Source organism: Crocodylus siamensis, chromosome 1 (genome assembly GCF_052110815.1).
Source record: "Crocodylus siamensis isolate JL-2025a chromosome 1, ASM5211081v1, whole genome shotgun sequence".
NCBI classification, from domain to species: domain Eukaryota; kingdom Metazoa; phylum Chordata; order Crocodylia; family Crocodylidae; genus Crocodylus; species Crocodylus siamensis.
This window is the reverse complement of record NC_143395.1, coordinates 181,853,352-181,874,827: the sequence shown is the minus strand read 5'-3', so window position 1 is coordinate 181,874,827 and position 21,476 is coordinate 181,853,352. Positions and strand designations below refer to the sequence as shown.

Here is a 21,476-nt window from a genome sequence, read left to right as displayed (position 1 = left end):
CCAAGAGTAGGGCATCTCAGTCCTCTGCCAAGGAGGTGGTGCTAAATGTACACCAACAAAGACACAGCGACCAACTGCAGTGCTTATTACAGGACTGAAGTGTGTCCCTAGGGAACCAGATCCCTCTGGAGACATCATCAGTCTGGAATCAGCCCCCAGAAGAGCTGAGGCATCACTGCCATTGGGAGAGTACAACAAGAGGTCACCATCTCTGACCTATCCTTTCTCCCCACTGTTGAGCAGGGGTGCACCTCAGTCATCACCTGAATGCCACCCAAAAGCCTCTACTGAAGAGCCCACATGCAGGACACTACCACAGAGGAGGCAAAAATGACATTGGACTGGCTCCATAATGGATCCTGTTCTTGCCACCAAATCACCTTGGTAACATTGGCCCTACTGGGGGCCATCATCTCATGGCAGATTTCACTAGTGTACCCCCCTGGGTTGAGAGGCAAGGCTCACTGTTGGTATCACCACCCAGATCACTGACAGCGGAGCTTGACATCACTACCCAAGAATCTGGAGAAGTGGTGGAACATCTGTGGCCCCCCTAGTCTCCACTGAAGAAATCCTCATCCTTACCTGACAAAGCAATCACAAAGCAAGTCCCAATCATTTTTACCACTCTCCTCTCTCATGCCTCATAAGGTTCTTGAGAACAGTCCCTAGTACAAAAAGTTGCCATACCGTTTCATTTGGAGCCAACAGAAGCAGTTCCTCAGGTATACGGAGAAATGGTTTCCACTTATGATATTTCCTTATGCAGACAATAGTTAAGAGACTGAACAAATGGATAGTGTCAGATTCAGGATGATAACACTTGCCTCCATTATCCCATCTCCTCAGGCTTAAGCCTGCTTGGCAGCTCTCAGATTTCAGGACACAAACTCGCACATTATTGTCTCCTAGTTCATAGGAAGTATTTGAGATTTGAATGCAGAACAAATCATGGCCAGCCCATTGCCAAACTTTGCACTGAAAGTATTTTCCATTGAGACTGGATGGATAGAGACTTCAGTGCCTAACATATCATTGGAGAGCTCAGTTTGCAGGTTGGATACCAGAATCACACAGCAGGGAAACCTTTTCCAATCCCCCATAAAACAAAAACACAGATCATGGATAAACTGGGTACAGCCTGAACATCTGGCCTGGGTCACCTGGACTATGGGCCTCTGGAATTGGGTAGCAAAAATGTCCCAAAAGAGCATTATAGTTACGCATCACATAAGCAATGAGGAACCTGCTGCTGATCTCTGTGTCTGGTGGCACCACGCCCTGGTGGTCCTTCACTTCCTAGGAGTCAGCAGCAACCTGAAGGACTGACTTCCTGAGACAGCGATTTGCAGCTGACCAGCAGTGGTCCCTTAACAAATCCAAGGTCAGAAGTGCAGTATTAAGACCACTGTCCAGTTAAAACCACTGGATTCAACCACTCACCAGCCTACTTGCAAATCACATCTGATGGCATCCCTGTTAACATGTACATGAAGCGTAGTGAGTGACTCTGGATGTTCAGTTCTTTGAGATGTCAGTGTCAGTGCAGATCCCATGACCAGTTTTCTCTTCCCTAGAGCTTTTTTGGTGTCATGAGATACTGTGGGCTCCACAGCAAGGAAACAGAGGGAAGGGCTGCAGCTCCTTGTAGAGGATCACGAGGAAACCTGGCAGACACTGCTATTCAAAGAAACCTGATCTTTCATGCCTGAGAGGCAGAGGCACCCCTGGTGGGATGCTGCTTAGTGCTTACCACCTACAGCATCCCAAAGAGCCATGTTTACTTTAGGGGATGCAAACGCTCTTTCAGCAACTTTGCTACAGGACTTGAAGTATGGTGGACTTGGCCTGAGGGAATTATGTGACATTCACCTGCAAAGGTAACCACTGGTAGATCTCCATCGCAGTCATTGCAGCTCATGTAGCCATCCAATACCTCTGCTATTTTTAAACTCACAAGCTTGGAAACGTTGCAGGCCACAAATCCCTCCTAAGAAGCTGGGTAAACACTTGGGTAGTTATCCCAAACACAGCTCCCTGCTGCTGCAGCTACACTAGGAGCAGAACCCAAGCTGGCTCCAGAATGTCTGCACGCGCTTCATTCATCGCTGTCGGCAGCAGCAATCCCTTGATTCAAGCATAATCTCTGCCACGGTTCATTGAGGTGGGTCTTGAGGTGACTTGAGTCCAGTCCTTGAGCTTCAGAGCCACCCGCAGAAGTTGCAGGTCTTTCCGTGAAGGAGACTCGTCTGTAGGCTAGGATTTCTCTCCTTTTTCCTCCTCCGCTCTCTAGACATAGCCTCAGTTTCAATACTATATATTATATAACCTTCAGTGTACTGTATAAAACTGCTAATTTTTATATAGAGGTATGAGAAATTTTTTTTTTGTCTCATGAACAGCAATTCAATAATGGCCAAGCGCCTCCTTAAAACAAGCCTTTTAATGTTCCTTAAACCTACCAGGCAGGGAAAATGCCAAACAAGAAGCTGGAAGTAAGATGTGGTTTTTGGGTTTTCTTTTTTACATTATAGCAAAAGTCTGGCTGTTGAAACGTTTTTTGCCTGTACCACACAGCTGTAGTACACAGACTATGCACCGGAGTGCTGTTTAAAATGATCTCTATCTCTGTGGTAGAATATATATTCCATGAGATGGAGCTGCTGCTCTGGTTAATGCTCTCTATTAGATGGACGGGTTTTTATTTCCCTTTCTCTGAGAGTAAAAAGTCACATGAATCACACTGAACTTACCAGCACACACAAGCTGGAAGCAGTCCTAACTCACACACCTTGTTGCTATCAATTTCCCATCTTTCTTAATTTAAGTTTATGTGTTTTGTGTACCACAGCAAGACATAAACGTAATTCTGCACCTAGCTGGCTTTACATCAAGAAGAGATAGCTACTTATATGTAATTCAAAGGGAAGCAATGATTCACTGGATTATAGCGCTTTCTATAACAAAGTATTTCACACTTACAGAACATTTGTAATATAAATTATGAAACACCCCTGTGTTTTGGGACATTCAGTTAAAGACATTTCATTAATAAATATTAGGACAAAAATGAGCTAGGTTTTCAGCCAGTCACATGCAGTGGGAGCACCTGATTTATGTGCATTTGAGTATAATGCGTATGCTTTATTTGAAGACCTAGATGAAGAGGGCAATATAGCACAGCTTTGAAAAACCCAGCTCTCTACATACTGGCATTAATACAATTTTATAATGTTCGGCATAAGTTTTAATTATAAGGTAGCCGAATAGCTTTTGCCTGTAAGCTTCTTTACAGAGTTAATTGGAGAAAATGTTTTGCTTTGTTTGAGTGTCCTTGTATTTCGTTTGGGCAGTTTTTCTAAAGTATAATGATGGAAAACTGAAATCTTTTCTGTTTAATTTCTATACTACAAAGAGTATACTTTTGTGTCTTTCTTTCTCCCCAGGAAACTGAAGGAAGTGGGTCCCTTAAAGTGGTACACTTTGGTCTAGTATAATCAAGACTGTGAATGCCTTCACTTTCAAAAAAACAAAAATGTAAGGCGTGATTTATCTCTCCCACAACTTTGTGGGCAACTGTTTTTTAGCTGGCTTCTGTGAACCCTGAATCAGGCCCTTCAAAAGGATGTTCAGGTCTACATTTCAGAAATGCTGTATTTAAAACACTAAATTGTTGCTTTATTTACAGGAATATATAGCTGCAAAAACTGAACCATATTTATGAAGGGTGATACAGTGAAATTTGCATCATGACATTTTATGACATACAAAATCTAATAAGTTTGAATACCCCTATTATAGTAAACAATGTTGAAAGATTTGTTTTTTTATTAAACAAGCCTATAAAGCTCACAGAGATAATTCTTTGTAATTCTCTATGCATTATATATTTTAACAATCTTCACTTGGATACAGATTTGAATTTCCACTTAAGGCTCTGAAAACCATTCTACTGAGATACTAGCAGATAAAATCTTCACTTGGGATACCTCTGTGAAAAAGCAGCCTTTCACAGTCAGCAGCATTTTTCTAAGAATGCTCTCAATTTTCATATCTTGATATATCATCTTAGTTGAATAACCATTATTTTGCCTTTAAAAAAAAGACATGGAACCTCTTAAACATCATGCCATTGGAGTCCAGATTTTAATCTTGCTCTTCTAACCACTAAGAGAAAATGTACTGAGAAAGTAATCTAACCTATTTCATTACTGTACTTTTTTCTGAACTATTAAAAGAGAAAAGAGCATTGTGATGAGTCTTCCTTCCCACCATTTGATGCAGAGTATCGTGCGTGTACACATGGTTTTACTCTACTGTATAGATGCATGTGGTTTACGCCTGATCTTTTGGACCATTCAGAAACTAAGACAGAAAGCTAATGATCTACTTGATGACATTTTTGATTGCTGCGAATAAGTTGTATTTTTATTGAATAACCCGACTGAAAATAAAGGGTTGTTTGTTTACAGCAAATATGTTTGAAACATTTAAAAACATTTTGTTGACTAAAAATCTGCATTTGTATAAAACGCTAAAAACATTTTGTTGACAACAAAATCTGCATTTGTATAAAATGAATAGTTTTGCTTTGTGATGGTCAGACATTTCCCTAAAAGCTAAAAGGCTGTTGAAATCTAACAGATGCTGAGTAGAGTGGATTTAGTAGCAAAAGAAAATCCCCAATCTCTTTTAATAGTTTGTTTGTATCAGTGTAGTCAGCTGAGTATATTAAAACCATGCTGAAAAACTTAAATCTCAAGTGAACAAAACTGCTAAAATGCATAAAATTTTACGTACGCGATGGGGAAAATATCAATAAAGAGAGAGCTATGAAACAGAGCAGTCGAGCACAGGATCTCACTGCATACAGCTGTGTGTATAATGGATAGCTACTTCGTGCATCCTTACAGTAATTTGAGGAAAGCATGTGTTTTGTATGATAGAGATTTAAATTTAATTTCCGAGATAGATGCAACACAACAACAGACCAAGGAAACCTCTCACTTGTTCTACATAAAATGCTGAAATGTGTTACTTAGCTGTAGAGCTGTTTTGCTGAATTGCAGCCATATTTCTGTCACTACAAGTGATGGTCTATATGAGGGATTAATCTGACACCAGACAGTGATCCTTAATCCTCCAGTATATCATAATCTATTTACTTTGCATGCTAAGAGGATTTCAGTTTAAAAATATACAGGAAGTGATGCTAGAAATGTACATAAGATCAAGAATGCTATTTCCTAAAATCTCAGTTTTTAATAATTTTTTTATGGCTTTCCTGGAGTTCTGTCCTGAAAAATGTTGAATAAGGATTTAGCTGGAAAGGGGCATATGTTTTCCTTTATACTCCAACCCTGTGACCATGTTCATCCTTCTTTTTCCCTGCAGTTTTTTTGTGCTGTATATAAAATATGTGAAAAGAAAAGACCTCCAGTGTAGCAAGGTCATTTTCTGGGAGTTGCACTAGATGATTTTATTGACAAATTCAAAAGAGGTTCTGAAATAGTGCAGGATTATATATATATATATATATAAATTACTACTTATGTTGATGAGTTGGCAGTGACTGCATAATCCCAAGATCAGCACGAGGGAAACCACAAATAGTTGTGCACCCAGGTTCCTGACTCCTCTATAATCACCTATCTTCCTTATTTCACTCCACAGAGGATGTTTACAAATACATTGTATACAATGTATCCTCTTGCATACTTGTACCAAAATCGTTATAACTTAAATTTCTCTCGCTTTTTGTTCACAGTCTTCTCCATATTAGTACCTGGCTTTTTGTGTAAGGCTTTCCTTCCTTGCAGCAATTGGTCAATAATCTAGTTATCACAGTATTGGGCATCAGGGAAATGTCCATTCTGTCTTTCATACTGAGAGTTTGATGTATGACTTGAGCCCAGTGATTCTCAACCAAGGTGCTGGGAGATCCTCTAAGGATACCATGGGGTGCCATACAGTATTAGCCCTGTTAGGTGTGCAAACACCTACACATGATTCACAAGCTAAACCCAGAAATTTCGAAGAGGAATCCACAGTGTCAACACTTTCTGACCTGGTGCAGTCTTTCTGAGTTCTTTGCAACAGAAGAATTGCTCTATTATTTTTCCTTAGTCAAGAAATGAGTGAAAGGTAGAAGCTGGCATTTTCCGGTGGATGCCTTGAGTCTAACAGGGTCAAAACCCACTGTTTTTGCCAGTTTACTAATTCTGCTTGCCTCCATTTCTCCATCCGCAAAACAAGACCAATAATGAATACTGCGTGGAGCTTTGAAATATTTGGATGAAAAGTGTCATAAGGGTGCTAGGTATCATGACTAAAATGTATTTAATCTTCATTACACACCTGAGCAATAAGTACAAACAGAAGAACAGAGAAAGGGAATATTTTCAGTGTCAAGATTTTCAGACCTGGCTAACTAATCATAAAAGAACAAGTACATTGGAAAATAACAATGTAATGGATTAGGTCACATCCATGGTTCAAAATGCACCTTTTTTTTTCCATGATGTGTCAGAACAAAAAAAAATGGACCAGCTCTGAGAAAGTGTGTTCCAGAGCAGCACCTTTTTAAAGCTCTGATCCTAGACCAGCGATGAGAAAGAATGAGCCTCAGACCCGATAGCTCTCAGCACTATGATGTGCCTGAAGTGGTGAGCCACAGCCACCCGCAGCCCTGAACTGGCCCTTAGGGCACACATCTGCATGTATTTGAATGAGGAGGAGAGAAAGCCAAGTGTCTGCCAAACTTGAGAACAAACGTGTCTCCAATAAACTAGCACTGCAGCATCGCATCAACCAGCCCTTTAGCTTCTGGTGCTGCCAATTTGACAGCTTCCCCCAGCATTAAACTTATTTAAAAAAAAAATCAAACACAAGATGTCCTTGTTCCCCAAGACATCAGGCATGTTTAAAACATGCCATGTCACTAAACTGCATGCTACTCCACTGCTTCAAAATCAGATTTTAAAAACTATATTATAAATTGCCCATTTCCTTGAAGTCTTGCAGTCTGTAAAAAAATGTAACAACGCCCTGGCTTTCCTGCCAAGACCTGAGTGCAGGTCACTGTAGCTCAGTCCTTACGGAAGAAATTAACTTCCCATGTGTAAAACCTGACTGCTTGGGCTTTATTCGAGTGGAAAAGTGAGGAGAGAATGGGTGCAGCGTTGGCAGCCCAACCTAAGACTAGAGCACAGCCCTCTCATCTCGGTATTTGCAACTGTAGCAAACGCAGCTCCCTGAGTAGCAGCAGCATCATATCCCTGCCATTTCAGTGAGGTGCTAGAGCCAACGTGTGCTTGTAATCATGGGATACACCGTCATGCTTGAGCACTGGGTGTGTGTATGTAGTTTGGAGCAGGAGCATAGTAAACAGCAATTAAACAGTCTGTTCATTAAATACAGCTTTTAATTGTCTAGAACCTCTTTTATGGAACAGGAACATTGCCTAGCAGTTTTCAACGCATGAAACATTTTCACCTGAGCAAAGCTCTGAGACCTTCCTTGAGTAACCCCAGGACTTCAGGGCCAGGTAGATTTAAAATAAATAAATGAAAGCACCTAGGTTTTCAGATAAAGGCCATATTCAATCCAGTTTGAAACAAGCCTTAAACAAGGAGCTTTCCAAAACTCTCAAAAAGGACTCTATTCTTATGCCTCATTTGTTAGCTCAGTGAATTGTATTTTAAAAACATAAAAAGTTTGTAGTGAAAAGATGTTGGAGAAGTCATTGGTCTGAGATTCTGCAGTATAAACCCTGGAGCCCACCAAATGCCGGTATTGTTTTGTTATTAAACACATGAATCATCAGTGTTGACTCACACATGCTCTTCTGTAGGGAAAAGTTAAGAATCAAGCCGTCATCTACTTTGGATCTGCAGGCTGCACGCAAGTGCCAGCATTCAACTGCACATTGGATTGGCGGACTAGCAATTCCATGGCAATTTAAATACAGTTGTTAGATGTGAAAATTAATAATGTAAACTTCTGAATAACCGCTCTGTGGCTTATTTGTATATAAACCAAATCCTCCCGGCTAGCCGGGTCTTGGAGCCAGTTTTGAGGTGTGGAATCTTGCTGGCTCTTTCTGCTCAGATGCATTAATAACCCACATGCTTCGGTTCCACCCGCCACTGTGCCAAGCTGGGCCACTCAGGCCTTTTGTTTCAGCCTGTTTGAAGTCATGAGAAGGCAACACAGCTTCCACGTGCACGCTTGTTTTATTTGCGACTTGTCTGAGATACCTAGAAACAAGTTTCTGCCCTGGCTTAGGTCTCACTTACTGCAAAATAAAAGCAGACTTACTGAAGAGTTACTGCACAGCGCAGTGGCTCTCCCTTCACTTTTGCCTCCATATAATTTGTCCAGCTGTCCCTTGTGAACTGAAATACTTTTGGGAAGGTGATCCTGAGCGGCTTGAGCAGGTAAGGCCCAATTTCGAAAGCAATTTCGGAAGGTTGAGTCTCACTGGCTGTCAATGGGATGTAGGACCAAATACAAATCAACTGTGCAGGAACCTCCACTTAGGTGTTTAATGGTCTATGCAGAAACAGTTCTAGCAGAAGGAGTCTCTCCTCTCTGGGCTGCAGAGTCACACAGGGAAAGTTTGCACGTGCATTAATGCAGTGCTGCTATTGTGCATTAAGTTTAGTCCCTCTAATATGCAGTACTACATAAATGGGCAACAGCTGGCACTAATGCACAGTAACAATGGCACACTGTCTTATTTGTGATGCTTAATGCACAGTAGACTCGCTCTAATGCAGACTAGCGCAGTTTTTGCCATGATGGGCTAATGCGCAGTGGAATTAGTCTGGTGCACGTTAAGCATCTCATGTACACTCTTATTCAGTCTCCGTCTGGGCTCTTGCCAGCTTGGCTGCCCAGAAGGCAGGCATCAAGAGGAGGCAACCACCCTCTGACCTCCCACCCCCGCACTGTCCCCCAGCCTAGTCCTTAGCCGGCTGGTCAGGACACACCCCTGGAAAGTAGGAAATAAGAATTTGTCTCCTCTGAGGGTGAAGCCGACCTAGAAGCACACTTTCCAGCTTTCAGGGCAAATGGTCTTATTCCTGGGCTCTTGGGCAGCAGGTGGATACCACCTCCTGCCCAAAGAGTGATCATGGAGAGTTAAGGCTGTGCTAGTTAGGGGCCCTGGTTGAAGCCAGTGCCTTTCCTTTGGGCAGTCTGGATCCACAGCCCTGAGACAGGTGCCTAAATCCCGAGAAGCAGCTACATTGAAGCATGCCCCTATGCACAGTGTTTCCTACTGGCTACCTCCCTGGTCACAACCTAGGCAATCTGGGTCACCTTTAGGAGGCACCTATATCTCCTTGGATCTGGCCACAAGTTATTTCTAAAGACGGGCCTTGCCCATTAAGTCACTTACGGACAGATCCTCAAAGGTATCTGTGAGCGCCTGGCCTTGGCCTTGCACTGCTGAGCAGTACAATGGCTGCATACATTTAAACTCCTGGCCCTTTGTGTCCAGCCCAACTCCCAAGAAGCTTTCAGAAAAACTACCCTTGCTTTTCAATCATTAATTTGGCCCTTAACCTCCTCCCTGCTTCCATTTTATGACCCATTGAATGGAAGTGTCAGTGCCTGACTCCCGAGCATGCCAGATGTAATGAATTCACTCCACATGCATAGGGACACGCTACACATGGAAAACGTTCAGTTTGCAAAATGTAGCCACTCAAGGCAGGACATGACAAGGGGACGGTGGTTTAATACAGAAAAAAGGCTAGCAGCAGTCTTTATTTACAGCGTGAGCAGGTACCAGTTCCCCACAGAGCTCTGACTTATTCCGCCTGTAGGATGGACAGGTCTCGGGCCCCAGTTGGGCAAGGTAACGTCAGCACAAGCCTGGCTGTGGCAACAGCCCACTGCAGCTAGTGAGACTAAAGGTGCAGCATTACAGGTTGCCCCACAGGTAAGGACATGGTGAACTTGTCCTGATTGAACTTGTGGACGTGGCTGGTTTGTGGTCTTATTTGCTGCCATCCACCAATTGGACAGAAGTGCTTTTCCATGGGTTACAAACTTCTCTGTGATGCCAATCATCAGCCTCTCCCCAAGCCTCACAAACACTAATAAATGTATCCTCACAAGGCTGGTGAGGTTGGTGAGAATTAGCATCCCCATTTTACAGATGCATTACGAGATCAAGCAGCTTGCTTCAGATCCCAGTGACTTTTGCCAAAGTCCCTCAGAAAAGCCCGCGGGCTCGCTACCAGACAGCAAACCCACCAAATTCCTGCTGAAAAGGGAAAACTCTGAGCAACTTAAGACTATGCCTCTTCAGACTGAAAATATTTTGACAGCTCCTTTAATTACAGAACTTGCTACAAAAACTTATGCTTAGAAATGTGTGGAGAGCCTCCAGATGCTAAGTGTTATTGCGTGCCTCCAGCGCAGCGTCTTTCTGTAAAACTGTATTTCAGCTTCCACTTCGCAAAGCATAGTCTAGCAGCCTGCAAACCTCCACAGCAAACAGCATCTCCTGCTCCCTTCGGTTGGTTTGGGTTTTGTTTTGTTTTGTTTTGTTTTGAAGGACTGATCAGTAATCTTTGTAAACATACAAAACAGTCATGGCAAAGTTGGAGGGCTTGCCCTTCTAATCAAAAGATTCCCAGAGGACTATAAATAATAATCATTAAAAACAAAAAAAGATTGCTTGCAAAACAGGCTGAAGCTCCGTGGCTCCGGTGGTCATGCCCGCGGTTTGCCTGGGGAGGGGCTTGGAGACCCTGCGGCAGAAGGAGGCTGGCCGAGGGCTCGGGGGTCCCTGCCGTGCCTGCTTCCCCGTCAGGCGCCCGGGGGGTGCACGGCTCGGGTCGGCGATGGCCCCTGGCGGCCCGAGTCGGGAGGATGTGAGCCGCCAGGTGCCGAGGCGCAGGCTGAGGGGCCCGCGGGCCCGGCCGCGCCAGCGGGAGGCAGCGCATCGGCGGGCCGGGCAGCGGCCCTTGCCTCCCGAAGCGGGGCCGGGCTCTCGGGGCCGGCGGCCAGAGCGGCGCGCACCCCTTGAGGCGCGGCCCGGCACAGGGCGCCCAGTCGAGGCCCCGCCGCTCGCCCGCCGCCGCCGGGCCCGAGGGGCGCCGCCGCTGGCCGCCTTTCGTTGCGGCGCGGCGGGGCCCGCTGCAAACGGCGGCGCCCGCGCCGCCAGCCCCGCGCCCGGCCGCGCCCTCGGGGGCCGCGGCCGGGGGCGCTCCCCTTGCCCGCCTTTCGTTGCGCGCCGCCGCCCCAAAAACCCCAACTCGCCCATCTCCCGCGGGCCCGGCCGGCGCCGCCTGCCCCCAGGGCTGCAGGCGCCGCGCACTGCAGGGGAGGCACGCGGGAGATGCGCGTTTTCTTGCGGGGGGGAGCGGGCACGGCCCGGGCAGCTCCCTCCCTTCCCCTCCCCTCTAGTCCCCGCCGCGCCCGCAGCTCCGCCCCGCCCCGCGCCTCCCCGAGCTGCTCGGCGGGAGGGAGGGAGCGGGCACAGGGGCTCCCGCTGGCCCCGCCGCGGGCAAGGGAAGGCAGAGGGGGAGAGTGCCCGGCCACCCGCACCTGTCCCCGCGCCGGAGCTCCGTGGCCGGCCCCGCGGAAGCACGACACGGACCAGGGGCGTCATTCGCTGAAGTTTATTGCGGGACACCGGGGGCGGGGGGGGAGGGGAGGCCGCACATGCCCGCGCCCCGCGCACTGAGGCCTGTTCCCGCCGGGGGGGGGGTGACGGACCGGGGACACAGAAGCGGGGCGGGGCGGCGGGGCTGCGGCACAGGGGGCATCACTAAACGCACTAGACAACGGGGGCCCGCGGGCACGGGACGGGCGGGCCTGCTTTGCTTTTATTTTATCTCTTTTTTTTTGCGTTTTTTCGTTTTGGGTTTTTTTTTCGTTTTGTTTTGTTTTTCGTTTTGTATGGTTTTGCCTTTTCTTTTCCCTTTGGCCCAGTCCCCGGGAGGGGGGCCCGCTCCGCCTCGGCGCCTGGTCCGCAGTCCGGGACCCGCGCCCAGCCCCTGCCGTCCAGCGCGCGGGGCCGCCCCGCCGCGGGCCAATAAATAAGAGTCGGTGCGGGGCCGGCGGGGCGGGCGAGGGCCGGGGCCCTACAGCACCTGGAAGCGCCAGGACGCCTGGTCCTTGTAGTCCAGGCAGTCGGGGGAGTTGAAGTTGAGTTTCCAGGAGGCGGCGGCGGCGGCGCCGGGCTCCTTGTAGTCCAGGCAGTCGGAGGAGTTGAAGGCCAGCCCCGCGCTGCCGTAGCCCTGGTGGTGGTGGTGGTGGTGGTGGTGGCCCGAGCTCTGGCTCAGCGGGTGGTGGTGGTGGCCGGGCATGGAGGACGGGCCCATGGGGCTGAGCTGGTGCGGGTGGTGGTGCGAGTGCATGGGCGCCAGGTAGGAGCTGCAATCCACGCCGCCGAAGTAGGAGGAGGAGGGCGGCGCGGGGTAGCCCTGCCCGTAGCCGCCGCCCTGGCCGTACGACATGGGGTAGGAGGCGGACGAGGCGCCGGGCACGGAGCGCTGCATGCACGAGGCGCTGCTGGGCGGCAGCGGCTCCGGCACCGACACGGCCACGGCCGAGGGCGCCGCGCCCGGGGAGATGGACGCCGGGCTCCAGATGGACGAGGCGGGCGTGCTCAGCGCCGCCGCCGCCGGGTTGCCTAGCGCCGCCGCCGCCGCCGCCGCGGGGCCCGAGGAGTTGGAGCTGGACGAGGAGGACGAGGCGGAGCTGGAGGCGGCGGGCGGCGTGAACTGGCCGCTGCTCTCCGAGCCCGAGCTCTCCCGCGCCGGCGACGACTTCTTCTTGGCCGGCCGGGCCTTGGCGCCGCCGCCGCTCTGCTGCTGCTGCCGGCACTTGGCCCGCCGGTTTTTGAACCACACCTGCGGGGAGCGCGCGTCAGCTCGGCTCGGCCCCGGGCGGCACCCCCGCCCAGCCCCCCCCACCCGCACCCAGCCCGCACACCCGGCCTCCGCCGTCGTGCCAGCCCTGCCGGCTCCCAGCACCCTGCTCCCCCGGGCCTCGTGGCGCCAGGCATGAAGCCCGGTGTGTGCCCCCCCCGCCAAACAAACACACCTCCCGTATGCGCGCTCCTGTCAGCAGAAGGTGGCCCCCGCCCTGGGCACCCCCCCGCTGCTGGCAGGGCCCGACAGGCCCACCACCTTCCGGCTCCTCTGCCCCTCGGTGCCACCTCCAGCAAAGCTCTGCTCCGTGCCAGGCCCACCCTGGCCTGGAAGAACAGGCCTGCTAGGCACAGAGCCCCATCCTCCAGAGGAGCACCACACCCCTGGCCCACAAGACATGCCAAAAGCCTCAGCACAGGGCACCACACTGAGCCAGCCCACTGCACTCTTTCCAGGAACGGGGAATCCTGCGCCCAGCTTCCCCCACCACTCCCGTGCCTGGAACAGCAGCAAAACAGCCCTGTGCCCACATGGCCCAGGCCCTTGGCCAGCCCTGCACCCGCTCCATGTGCCCAGTTTGTTCTCACTACAGCACCCAGCTGGCTCTCCCCAGGAGTAGTCATGCCCGACTACTTTTTTCCCAAAATACCCCCCTAGGAAGAGAGGCCCGGTGTGCTCAATACAGCACCCCCGGCCCCCGGCAGGGAGGAACCACGGTCAGGACGCAGCTTCCAGCACCTAAAGCAACACTCCACGCTGGCTCTCCCTTCCCCAAAGGAGGAAAATTAACACTGGCCCTGAGTGCAGTCCCGCACTGCGGCTCCCCGCTCTACAGCCACTGCCCCAGCACAGCACCCAGCTTTGCTACCCGTCCAACTCCTGCCGCCCTGGCAGAGGAAATCCCACCCTCTCCCGCAGCACGGGCCCTCTGCCCCCACAGCACCCGGCTCTTGCGGGCCCCAGCCGACAGGGTGCTGGTCACAAAGCTGCTCCACTCCCGCCCTGGGAGAAGGGTGCCCAAGGAGTGCCCTGCGGCTGCCAGGGGAAGGGGCACAGGGGAGGCCTGCGCAGAGGCTGCAACCACAGAGGCCCCGCACGCAGCACTGCCCTGCCCTGCCCCGCCGCGCTCCCGGGGAAGGCGGGCGCCCGGGCGGCGAGCCCCGCACGTCGCAGCCCTTCCCGGGGACCGCAGCCCGCGCCCGCCCCGCAGCGCACCTGGACGCGGGACTCGGGCAGGTTGATCTTGAGCGCCACCTCCTCGCGCATGAAGATGTCCGGGTAGCGGGTCTTGGCGAAAAGCGCCTCCAGCACGTCCAGCTGCGAGCGGGTGAAGGTGGTGCGCTCCCGCCGCTGCTTCCGCGGGGTGGCTGCGGGCCGGGGACACACACGGAGGTCAGAGGCGGGCCCGGGGCGGTGGGCCCCGACGGCGCGGCCCCAGCGCCCGCCCCCGCGCCCGCGCCCGCGCCCGCGCCGCTCACCGGGGTAGCCCACGGAGGGGTGCAGCAGGTCCATGGCGGGCCCCGCCAGCCCCAGCCCGTTCATGCCGTATGGGGGCTGTTTGAGGTAAGACATCATGCTAGAGGCTGGCAGCGGCCCCGCGGCTCGGGTGGCGACGGGGCGGGCTCGGCTCGGCTCGGCTCCGGGCGGCTCCTCGGCGGCTTCGCGCCAGCTGCGGGGACACACACACACGCACGCACGGACCGGCATCGGGCGGCAAGGGGCCGGGCGCGGGGCGCTGCGGGAGCTGAGCCCGCACCGCGCTGGGAGAGCTCCGCCGGCGCAGTTCGGGCTTGTCCGCAGGAGGGGGGGGGGAGTGCGGGTGTGTGTCAAGGTGTGTGCGCGTGTCAGGGCGTGTGTGTGCGCGCGTGTGTGTGCTGGGCCAGTCGTTTCCCTACTGCCAAGTCCTGACCGGAGTTGCACTCGCAGAGACAACTCGAGAGGGAGTTTGGGCTCGTCATGGGGAGAGAAACAGACAAGAAAGAGAGAGAAAGAGAGAGAGAGTACATACCTATCTGTGTGTGTGTACCTACCTGTGCGTGCGTGCCTATGTATGGATGTGCGTGTGCGCATGTCGGGGCGGGGGGCAGAGGGAGCGCGCTTCCCTGCTGCTCCCCCCAGGGCTCCTCCTGGCTGGACCTGGAGGGAGCCCTGTCCCCACGGGGGCACCCCTAGGATAACTCCACCGGGTCTTGTCAAGTGTGTGTGCAAGAGAGGCAGAAAGTTCACGCCTGTCACCAAATATGTGCGTGTGCAAGTGCGGGTGCCCGCGAGGCTTAGCAGGGTGGTGCGGGGATGCGGGGCGCAGGCCCGCACAAGGAGGCCGCGGGCCCGGCGCCAGGCCGGGAAGCCAGCGCGGCCTGGAGGCTGCGGCCGCGGGGCTCGGGGAGGGACGCAAAGTTTCCCCCAAGTGTCCGGGCCGCCTGCGAGGCGACAGGTCGGGCCCGGCGGTGCCTGTCCTGCCAAGGGCCCGTCCCGCCCGTCGGGGGCAAGCCAGGCAGGCCCGCAGCGGGGAGCCGAGCGGACCGTCAGCTCGCCCGCCCGTCGGGCCCCGGCCCCGCTCACCTGCTGCTCGGCGGGTCCCGCGGCCCCCGCTCGCCTCCCGCCGCTCTGCTCCGCACAGCCCGCGCCCGCGCCGCCAAGTGGCCCGGGCCGCCCACGGGGGTGGGGGCAGCCTGGCGGGGCCGCCCGCGCCCCGGGGCAGCAGTCGGGCCGGGGCACACGCAAGTGCGGGTTATGCAAGCGGCTCGAGCGGGCGGGACGCGGGGGCGGCGCGGGGGCCCCGGGCCCGCCTCTCCCGCCGCTCGCAAAGTCCCGTGCGGCGGGGGTCAAAAGCAACCGCAACGAAAGCCGCAGCCCCGCCCAGCCCGGGGGCCCGCGGCCGCCCCGCCGGGTCCCGGCCCGGCCCGTCCTGTCCTGTCCCGTCCCCGCTTACCTGCGCGGGCCCTGCAAGGGAAGCAGCGCGCGGGGTAGCGGCGGGCTCGGCCCGGCCGAGCGCGGGCCCCACAACGGGAGCGCGGTGCGGGGGCCCCGTCGAGGCCGGCACGGAGCCAGCGCCTTACCTGGCGGCGGCGGCGGGCGGAGGGCGGCGGGCAGGGAGGCGGCGGCGCGGGGCGCGGGGCGCCGGGAACGTAGCCTGATGAAGATTGATCACCTTTCCACCGCCCTTGCCTTGTATGTGAGCGCAGGCGAGTGCGTAACCGCCCCGGCGCCAATCCCCGGCCGCCCCGCGCTGACTGACAGCCGCCCGGGCAATGGCAGCGCGGGGCGCGGGCTCCTCCGCACCCCCCCGCTCCCGCTCCAGCTCCCGCTCCAGCTCCTGCTCCTGCTCCTGCTGCTGCTCCACCCCGGCCGGCGCGGCCCGGCCCGGCCCGCCAGCGCGCCCACTCCCGCGGCTCCCCCGGGGCTGCCCCGGCGCGGCGGGAGGTGGACGGGGCGGGGCGGGGCGGCCGGGGGGCGGGAGCAGGACTTTCCCGGCCCGAGCCCACCTGCCGCCGGGACAACTTCCAGCCACTTGGCAGCAGCCCCGGGGCTGGTCCAGCACCCCCGCATGCGGCCCCGCAGGGAGCAGCCGCCCGCGCCGTCGGGGCTGCGGGTTTGGCGGGCGACCCCTGCCACTGCCCGGCCGGCCGGGCGCGCCGCTGACCCGCGAGGGCCGGGGGTGGCGGAGGCCCTGCACCCCGGCTCGCCGCCCCGGGCCCCGCCGCCTGCTGGATTTCGTTAGCGGCGCCCGGGCCGCGGCTCCCCCTGCCCCTGCCCCTGCCCCACGGCCCCCTGCCTGCCCCGTCCTGTCCCTCCCGTTGCGGGTCACGTCCAGGCCCGTCGCGGCCGCGCTGCCGGTGTGGGGCGGGGAGGGGAGGGGACAAGCCCGTCCAGGGGCCGCAGCTCTCCCTCTCCCCGGGCCCCGGCCGGCGCGGGTGAGGGGCTTTTGTTGCCGTCCCCGACCCGGCTGGTCCCGGGGGAAGCGGCGCTGAAAGCGAGCTAATGCTGCGGCCCCGCGGCCCCCAGTCCCTGCGGGCGGCGGGAGCCGCGCATCATAAGGCCGGGGGGGACAGGCCAGTCTATGGTGCGCGGGCTCCTCCGCACAAAGGCGCCGCGGCCCATTCACAAAAAGTGAAGGACGGAGGAGGCGGCGCGGCCCGAGGCCCGGGGGCGCTCAGGGCGGGAGGGGGCCGGGGGGCTCCGGGTCGTCGTCCCTTGGGCCCCCCGGGCCGCTGGGCCGCGCTCCTCAGGCCCCCGCCTGCCCCGCGGCCAGCCCGGAGGGATCAGGTAGCACAGCGCCCCCAGCCCCCTCCGCTCCCCTCCCTCCGCTTGCTTTGCTCGCAGGAGCGTGTCGCCGGGCCCAGGCTCGCCGGCTGCGGAGCGCGGGGAGGCCCCGTCGGGGCAGGGCCAGCGCGGCCGCGCGCCCCCGCCCCGCGCGCAGGTAAGGCTCTTGTCGCCTCTGCGGGGCCCGCGGCCCGGCCCCCCACAGCCCCGCCGCCGTCGGGCCCCTGCCCCGGAGCGCTCCGCTTAGCCACTGAGGCGCATCGAGCCGGGGCCGGGTCCGCCCCGCAGCCCTCCCGCGGCCGCGGGCTGGGGCAGAGCGCCGGGCAGGGCAGCGAGAGCCGAGTTGCCCCTTTGGCCCCCGAGCGGCAGTTCCGACTTGAGGCCAGGACCGGCCACCGCGTCTGGTGCCCAGGGCAGGGCCCGGCCCGCCGCACGGGCAGGACTGGGACCAGGCGGCACCCGGGCAAGTTTTAGGAAAGAGACAGGCTGCGGGATGGCTGCTGCCGGCTCGGAGCCGCCGCTCCGGCTCTTCCGTGTGGAGACCACCTTGTTCTTTTTTACACTCATTTTTAAGACTCCGAGAAGCTCCCCCCACCTCCCCCCCAGCCAGCTGAGGTAAGGAACTTTTCCTGCTGTAAAAGACAGGGAAGCAGCCGTTACGGTAAGAAAGATTCGGCTTTTATTGAAAATTTATATATGACTCAGTATTGTAATAAATAAACAGGTAACAGTTTTCACCAAAAAAAAAGAAGAAAAAAAAAGAAAAAGAAAAAGAAAAAGAGCACGAGGCTAGAGAGGGGGACTTGAAGTGGGAAGGGACTTGCACACGAGGGAGAGACAGACTTTGGTGGGTACAGAATAAATATTAACAGCATTCTGGAGCCCATGCAGAGATCCAAAACGGAGAAGGGAACGAAACTAGCCGTAATAAATAATTAAAACAAAAAAATGGCGTAGCCTTTAATGAAAGAAAATTTCTGTAAACTGACGCACTTCAGTTGCCCCCGGCCGCGCAGCACATCTCCAGAGCACAAAGCTTTTTTGTTGGTGTTGTTTTGTTTTGTTTTTTTGCAAACTGCATGTAAAGAACCGGTCTCTGAGCAAATCAGACAGTCTCAATTTAGGTTACACTTAACAATAAAATGTGAAACTGCTGCTGAAATAAAACACTGGTAAATATAGCACATTTTAATAACTGGATTGAATCGGACCTAACTATAAAAATGTAGGTAGCTTATTAAATATTACATATGGCAGGACTAGATGAAACCATTCAGCGTGATTTTTATTTTGTTTCCCCCCTGTATAATCCTATTATGACAAAAACTTACTTATTTCAAATCTCATTCCTTCTCCAGTAAAGAAATCATGATAGATTTCCCCCTACCCCCGCCACCCCCCAAGACATCTCTGATATCACCATCACAACAATGTTTCTGTGCAAATCTATGGAACAGAATTTCAACAATATGACTAAGCTCACAAGTAAAACATGGTACAAAGCTAGTTTGCTCAAATGGAAACCCACCCGCCCACCAAAGCCCCCCCCCCGCAAAGAAAACCCCCCAAAACCAACCCCAAACTCAAAAAACAATGCAGTTATAGAGCTGGCCTAACCAAATGGAAAAAGTTTAAAATTTTTCAAAACATTGATTTTTCTTTTCAGTCTTGTGTCAGTATTTTAAAAACGTAAGAAAGGGCTCGACTGCAAAATGCAACTGCATCTGCTCCAGGAAGGCCAGTCACTGAAGGACACATTTCTCTTCTTTCTTGGCCATCTTGCCTTTGTTTTGTTCAAGAGTCCTTTCCAAATGTTCATCTTCTTCCTCAGCCCTGAGAAAGGAACACAAGGCATAATTATTACTGTCCATTTTCTGTTCAGGCGAGGTAGTCAAGACACTACCTTACACCGCGGAGTCTCTAGGCAGGGCTAATTTGCCAGAGGAACTCCGATCCGGGATACCCTTCCTAGAGCTAGATGTGAAAGCACCACTCCGGCTGAGGACCTGGATCTAGCGAGAGCCTCGTTTGCTTTAAATTGGATCGTCCTTGACAGCTAACGCAGGAGTGCTTCAAACTTGGTCACTACAGAACATTTGCTGCGTTTGTGTGCTGAACTTTTTTTGAAACTTGTACTCCCTGCACAATCCAGACAAAGCAAACCCATGCGCAGAAAAGGCTCATGTCCCTAGAGGATTAACAAAATAATAATATGCCAAACTTACTGTTTTTCTTGAGCATCCAAATCTCTGACCAACGCATCACGTTTATTAACGAGAATAACGAGTTCATCCAGCAAAAGCTGCTCTCGCCTCTTCTGGGCTTCAGTCTTTTGCCAATCTGGGCGATGAAACAAAACACAACAAAAAGCACACAAATGTATGCCTTATAATCTGTTTGATCTCAGTCTCTGCGTATGACTTAAACTGGTGTCAGATCGGTGGCCTTAGACACAGAGAATGTAATTTCTTTGTGACCCAATAACGGGGTATATAACTTTAATCAGCCATCATTTCACATTTGTGCGGATTTGTGTCAACCCAAAATATCAAATTACTGAAAATCTCCTTTTGATTTCCTGTTATTTCCTGTTGTTCTTTCAAAAGTCGTCAACACGAATGGACGTTTCTACCTGAATTACAAATATTTGTGTTAGATTTGGGGATATTATTCCCAGGTGCCTAATTTCAAAATATTTCACAGAACTTCCGACCTAGGCCTGCACAGCCCGGAATCACTTTTCCTATGATGATTTAAAAAAACCCCCAAACAAAGCAGTAATCCGTATTCTATTTTTCTCGTTTACTGTTTGATTTATCTCAATTTGGAGAGCTTGAAGAATTACTTCCGGCATTTTTTCCACAAATAGATGGGGAGATTCGTTTGGGAAACGGGTGGAATTAGCTGAACACTTTTTTCTAGAGTGAAACTAATCTAATCTAGAATGAAACGCCATCTCCCTGCAAATAACCTATTCTTTGCTAATTTCTTGCTTGCTATATCTAAGCAGTTGGAAGTATCTCACACTGGGCACCATATGCTTCGCAACAACTTTAAAAGTAGGTATCAGTTAATTAGCATTTTTCTTTGAAGTAAAAATACACTTGCTAGACCATATTACACCGCACCTCTCCCCATAACAGAATGTAACTCGTTTGTCATTTGTACAGCGGCTGAGTCCAGGGTTCGTTGCTAACTGGCAATTCCGGACCTGATTTCTGAAATGATTTCGTTGTAAAAGATCGGAGGGTGCGCAGACCCTCTCCCGCTGCACTAACTGCGCGCATGTTTATTCCCTGAGGACTCTGAAGGGACATTTCTGATTGTATAGACTCCCTTTTCAGGGCACCGACTCTGGCCCTCTTCTAACAAAGCAGTAACTGCATTTCATAAAAATAAGGCAAATTTAACACTGGAACACTCCTGAAGCCCAAGCCAACTGCTCGCTAGCCAGACTCGAAGGGCTTGTAGCTGTCAATCAACTACCAGTCTACTCCGCCTCCCTCATTAGGAAGGTAAACAATGAAAAGAAGGAGAAGTAGATGATGAGGGAGATAGCAGAACAAATGAGGACCAGGAGGGAAACAGGACACCAGCTTAAAAAAATCCAGAGCCACTGACTCAAGCAGTGTCCTCCCCTCTCTGCACTTTCCAAAAAGCAGAGGAAAGAGAGTGTGCAATCCTTTTGGATTTCTCTCTTCTCTCTCCATTGCCCTGGGCAATCATGTTAAAACTCACATGGCTGGTGCTTATTCAGATAAACCTAACAATGCACACCAATGGTTACCATGTGAATCTTCACAAACCACACAAGAATGTGCTGGTTCAAATCCCCCTGACCCCCCTCCAAAGCAAAATTTATTCAAGACAGCAAACTGCTCAGAAGCTTTATGAAAGCAAGTGGTGCTAAAGGGAATTTGGTCTTGTATTTACAAATTAAAAATTAGATGCATCATCATGCAATAAAGGTTAGAACAGCAGCAAAAAGCCAGGGATGTGTAACCATTTTTATCAGTCTCTTGCCTTCTGTCTGTGCCCAAGTATCCACAAATCAATGTAGGTGTATTTCCACATACAGAAAATACACACAGACACGTGTGTCTGCCCCCTCAATGGAAGCAAATCTGTATGATGGCATTTCACAAATGGGGAAGAACTTGATATGGTGACACCATATTCTTTTCCCTCACACTCACACAGAGAAGCCTGGCAAAAAGTCTTTTTTTTCCTTTTCTTTTAAACGGGCTGTTTCTTACCCCTCCATTTTTATGGAAGCTAATTTTCCAGGTGTATACCTAACAGGATACAGAGTGTCAG

The 21,476-nt window shown here is 52.7% G+C and overlaps 3 protein-coding genes across 15 annotated transcripts in view; 1 reads left to right on the top strand and 2 right to left on the bottom strand.

Annotated features, from left to right (window-relative positions):
- WDPCP (WD repeat containing planar cell polarity effector) overlaps nucleotides 1-4,252 on the top strand; it is a 307,079-nt gene extending 302,827 nt beyond the window's left edge. For all 3 annotated transcript variants that reach the window (XR_016442845.1, XM_090050455.1, XM_090050454.1), the window contains exon 19: nucleotides 3,447-4,252. Coding sequence is in view for 2 of the 3 variants with exons in the window: in XM_090050455.1 (XP_089906581.1) it covers nucleotides 3,447-3,497 (51 nt within the window). In the remaining variant the exon portion in view is untranslated. The remainder of the gene's footprint in view (nucleotides 1-3,446) is intronic.
- A 7,404-nt stretch (nucleotides 4,253-11,656) lies between these two features.
- OTX1 (orthodenticle homeobox 1) lies at nucleotides 11,657-16,150 on the bottom strand. 3 transcript variants are annotated; one of them, XM_090031535.1, is made up of 3 exons: nucleotides 15,956-16,041; nucleotides 14,112-14,565; nucleotides 11,657-12,875 (listed from the first exon to the last, which is right to left on the bottom strand). In XM_090031535.1, exons 2-3 carry the CDS (start codon nucleotides 14,469-14,471, stop codon nucleotides 12,105-12,107), a joined length of 1,131 nt encoding a protein of 376 aa, XP_089887661.1. In that variant the 5' UTR covers nucleotides 14,472-14,565; nucleotides 15,956-16,041; the 3' UTR covers nucleotides 11,657-12,104. The 3 variants fall into 3 exon arrangements, with proteins under 3 accessions (XP_089887661.1, XP_089887659.1, XP_089887660.1); XM_090031533.1 differs by lacking the exon at nucleotides 15,956-16,041 and having other exon boundaries at nucleotides 14,112-14,263; nucleotides 14,375-15,775; XM_090031534.1 differs by having other exon boundaries at nucleotides 14,112-16,150.
- Nucleotides 16,151-17,815: 1,665 nt separating this feature from the next.
- Nucleotides 17,816-21,476, bottom strand: part of EHBP1 (EH domain binding protein 1) — a 334,112-nt gene continuing 330,451 nt past the window's right edge. For all 9 annotated transcript variants that reach the window (XM_090050445.1, XM_090050452.1, XM_090050433.1 and 6 more), the window contains 2 exons: nucleotides 19,385-19,499; nucleotides 17,816-18,992 (listed from right to left, as the gene is read on the bottom strand). In XM_090050445.1, coding sequence (XP_089906571.1) covers nucleotides 18,902-18,992; nucleotides 19,385-19,499 — 206 coding nt within the window. In that variant the 3' untranslated portion in view covers nucleotides 17,816-18,901. The remainder of the gene's footprint in view (nucleotides 18,993-19,384; nucleotides 19,500-21,476) is intronic.

What these genes read in the sequence shown, in the direction of transcription:
- OTX1 (XM_090031534.1), bottom strand. Translation starts at nt 14,966, where the DNA reads ATGCGCACACGCACATCCATACATAGGCACGCACGCACAGGTAGGTAC. An exon ending in TGCCCGAGTCCCGCGTCCAG is followed by an intron (nt 12,876 to 14,111) that starts GTGCGCTGCGGG and finishes CGCTCCCCGCAG; the next exon opens with GTGTGGTTCAAAAACCGGCG.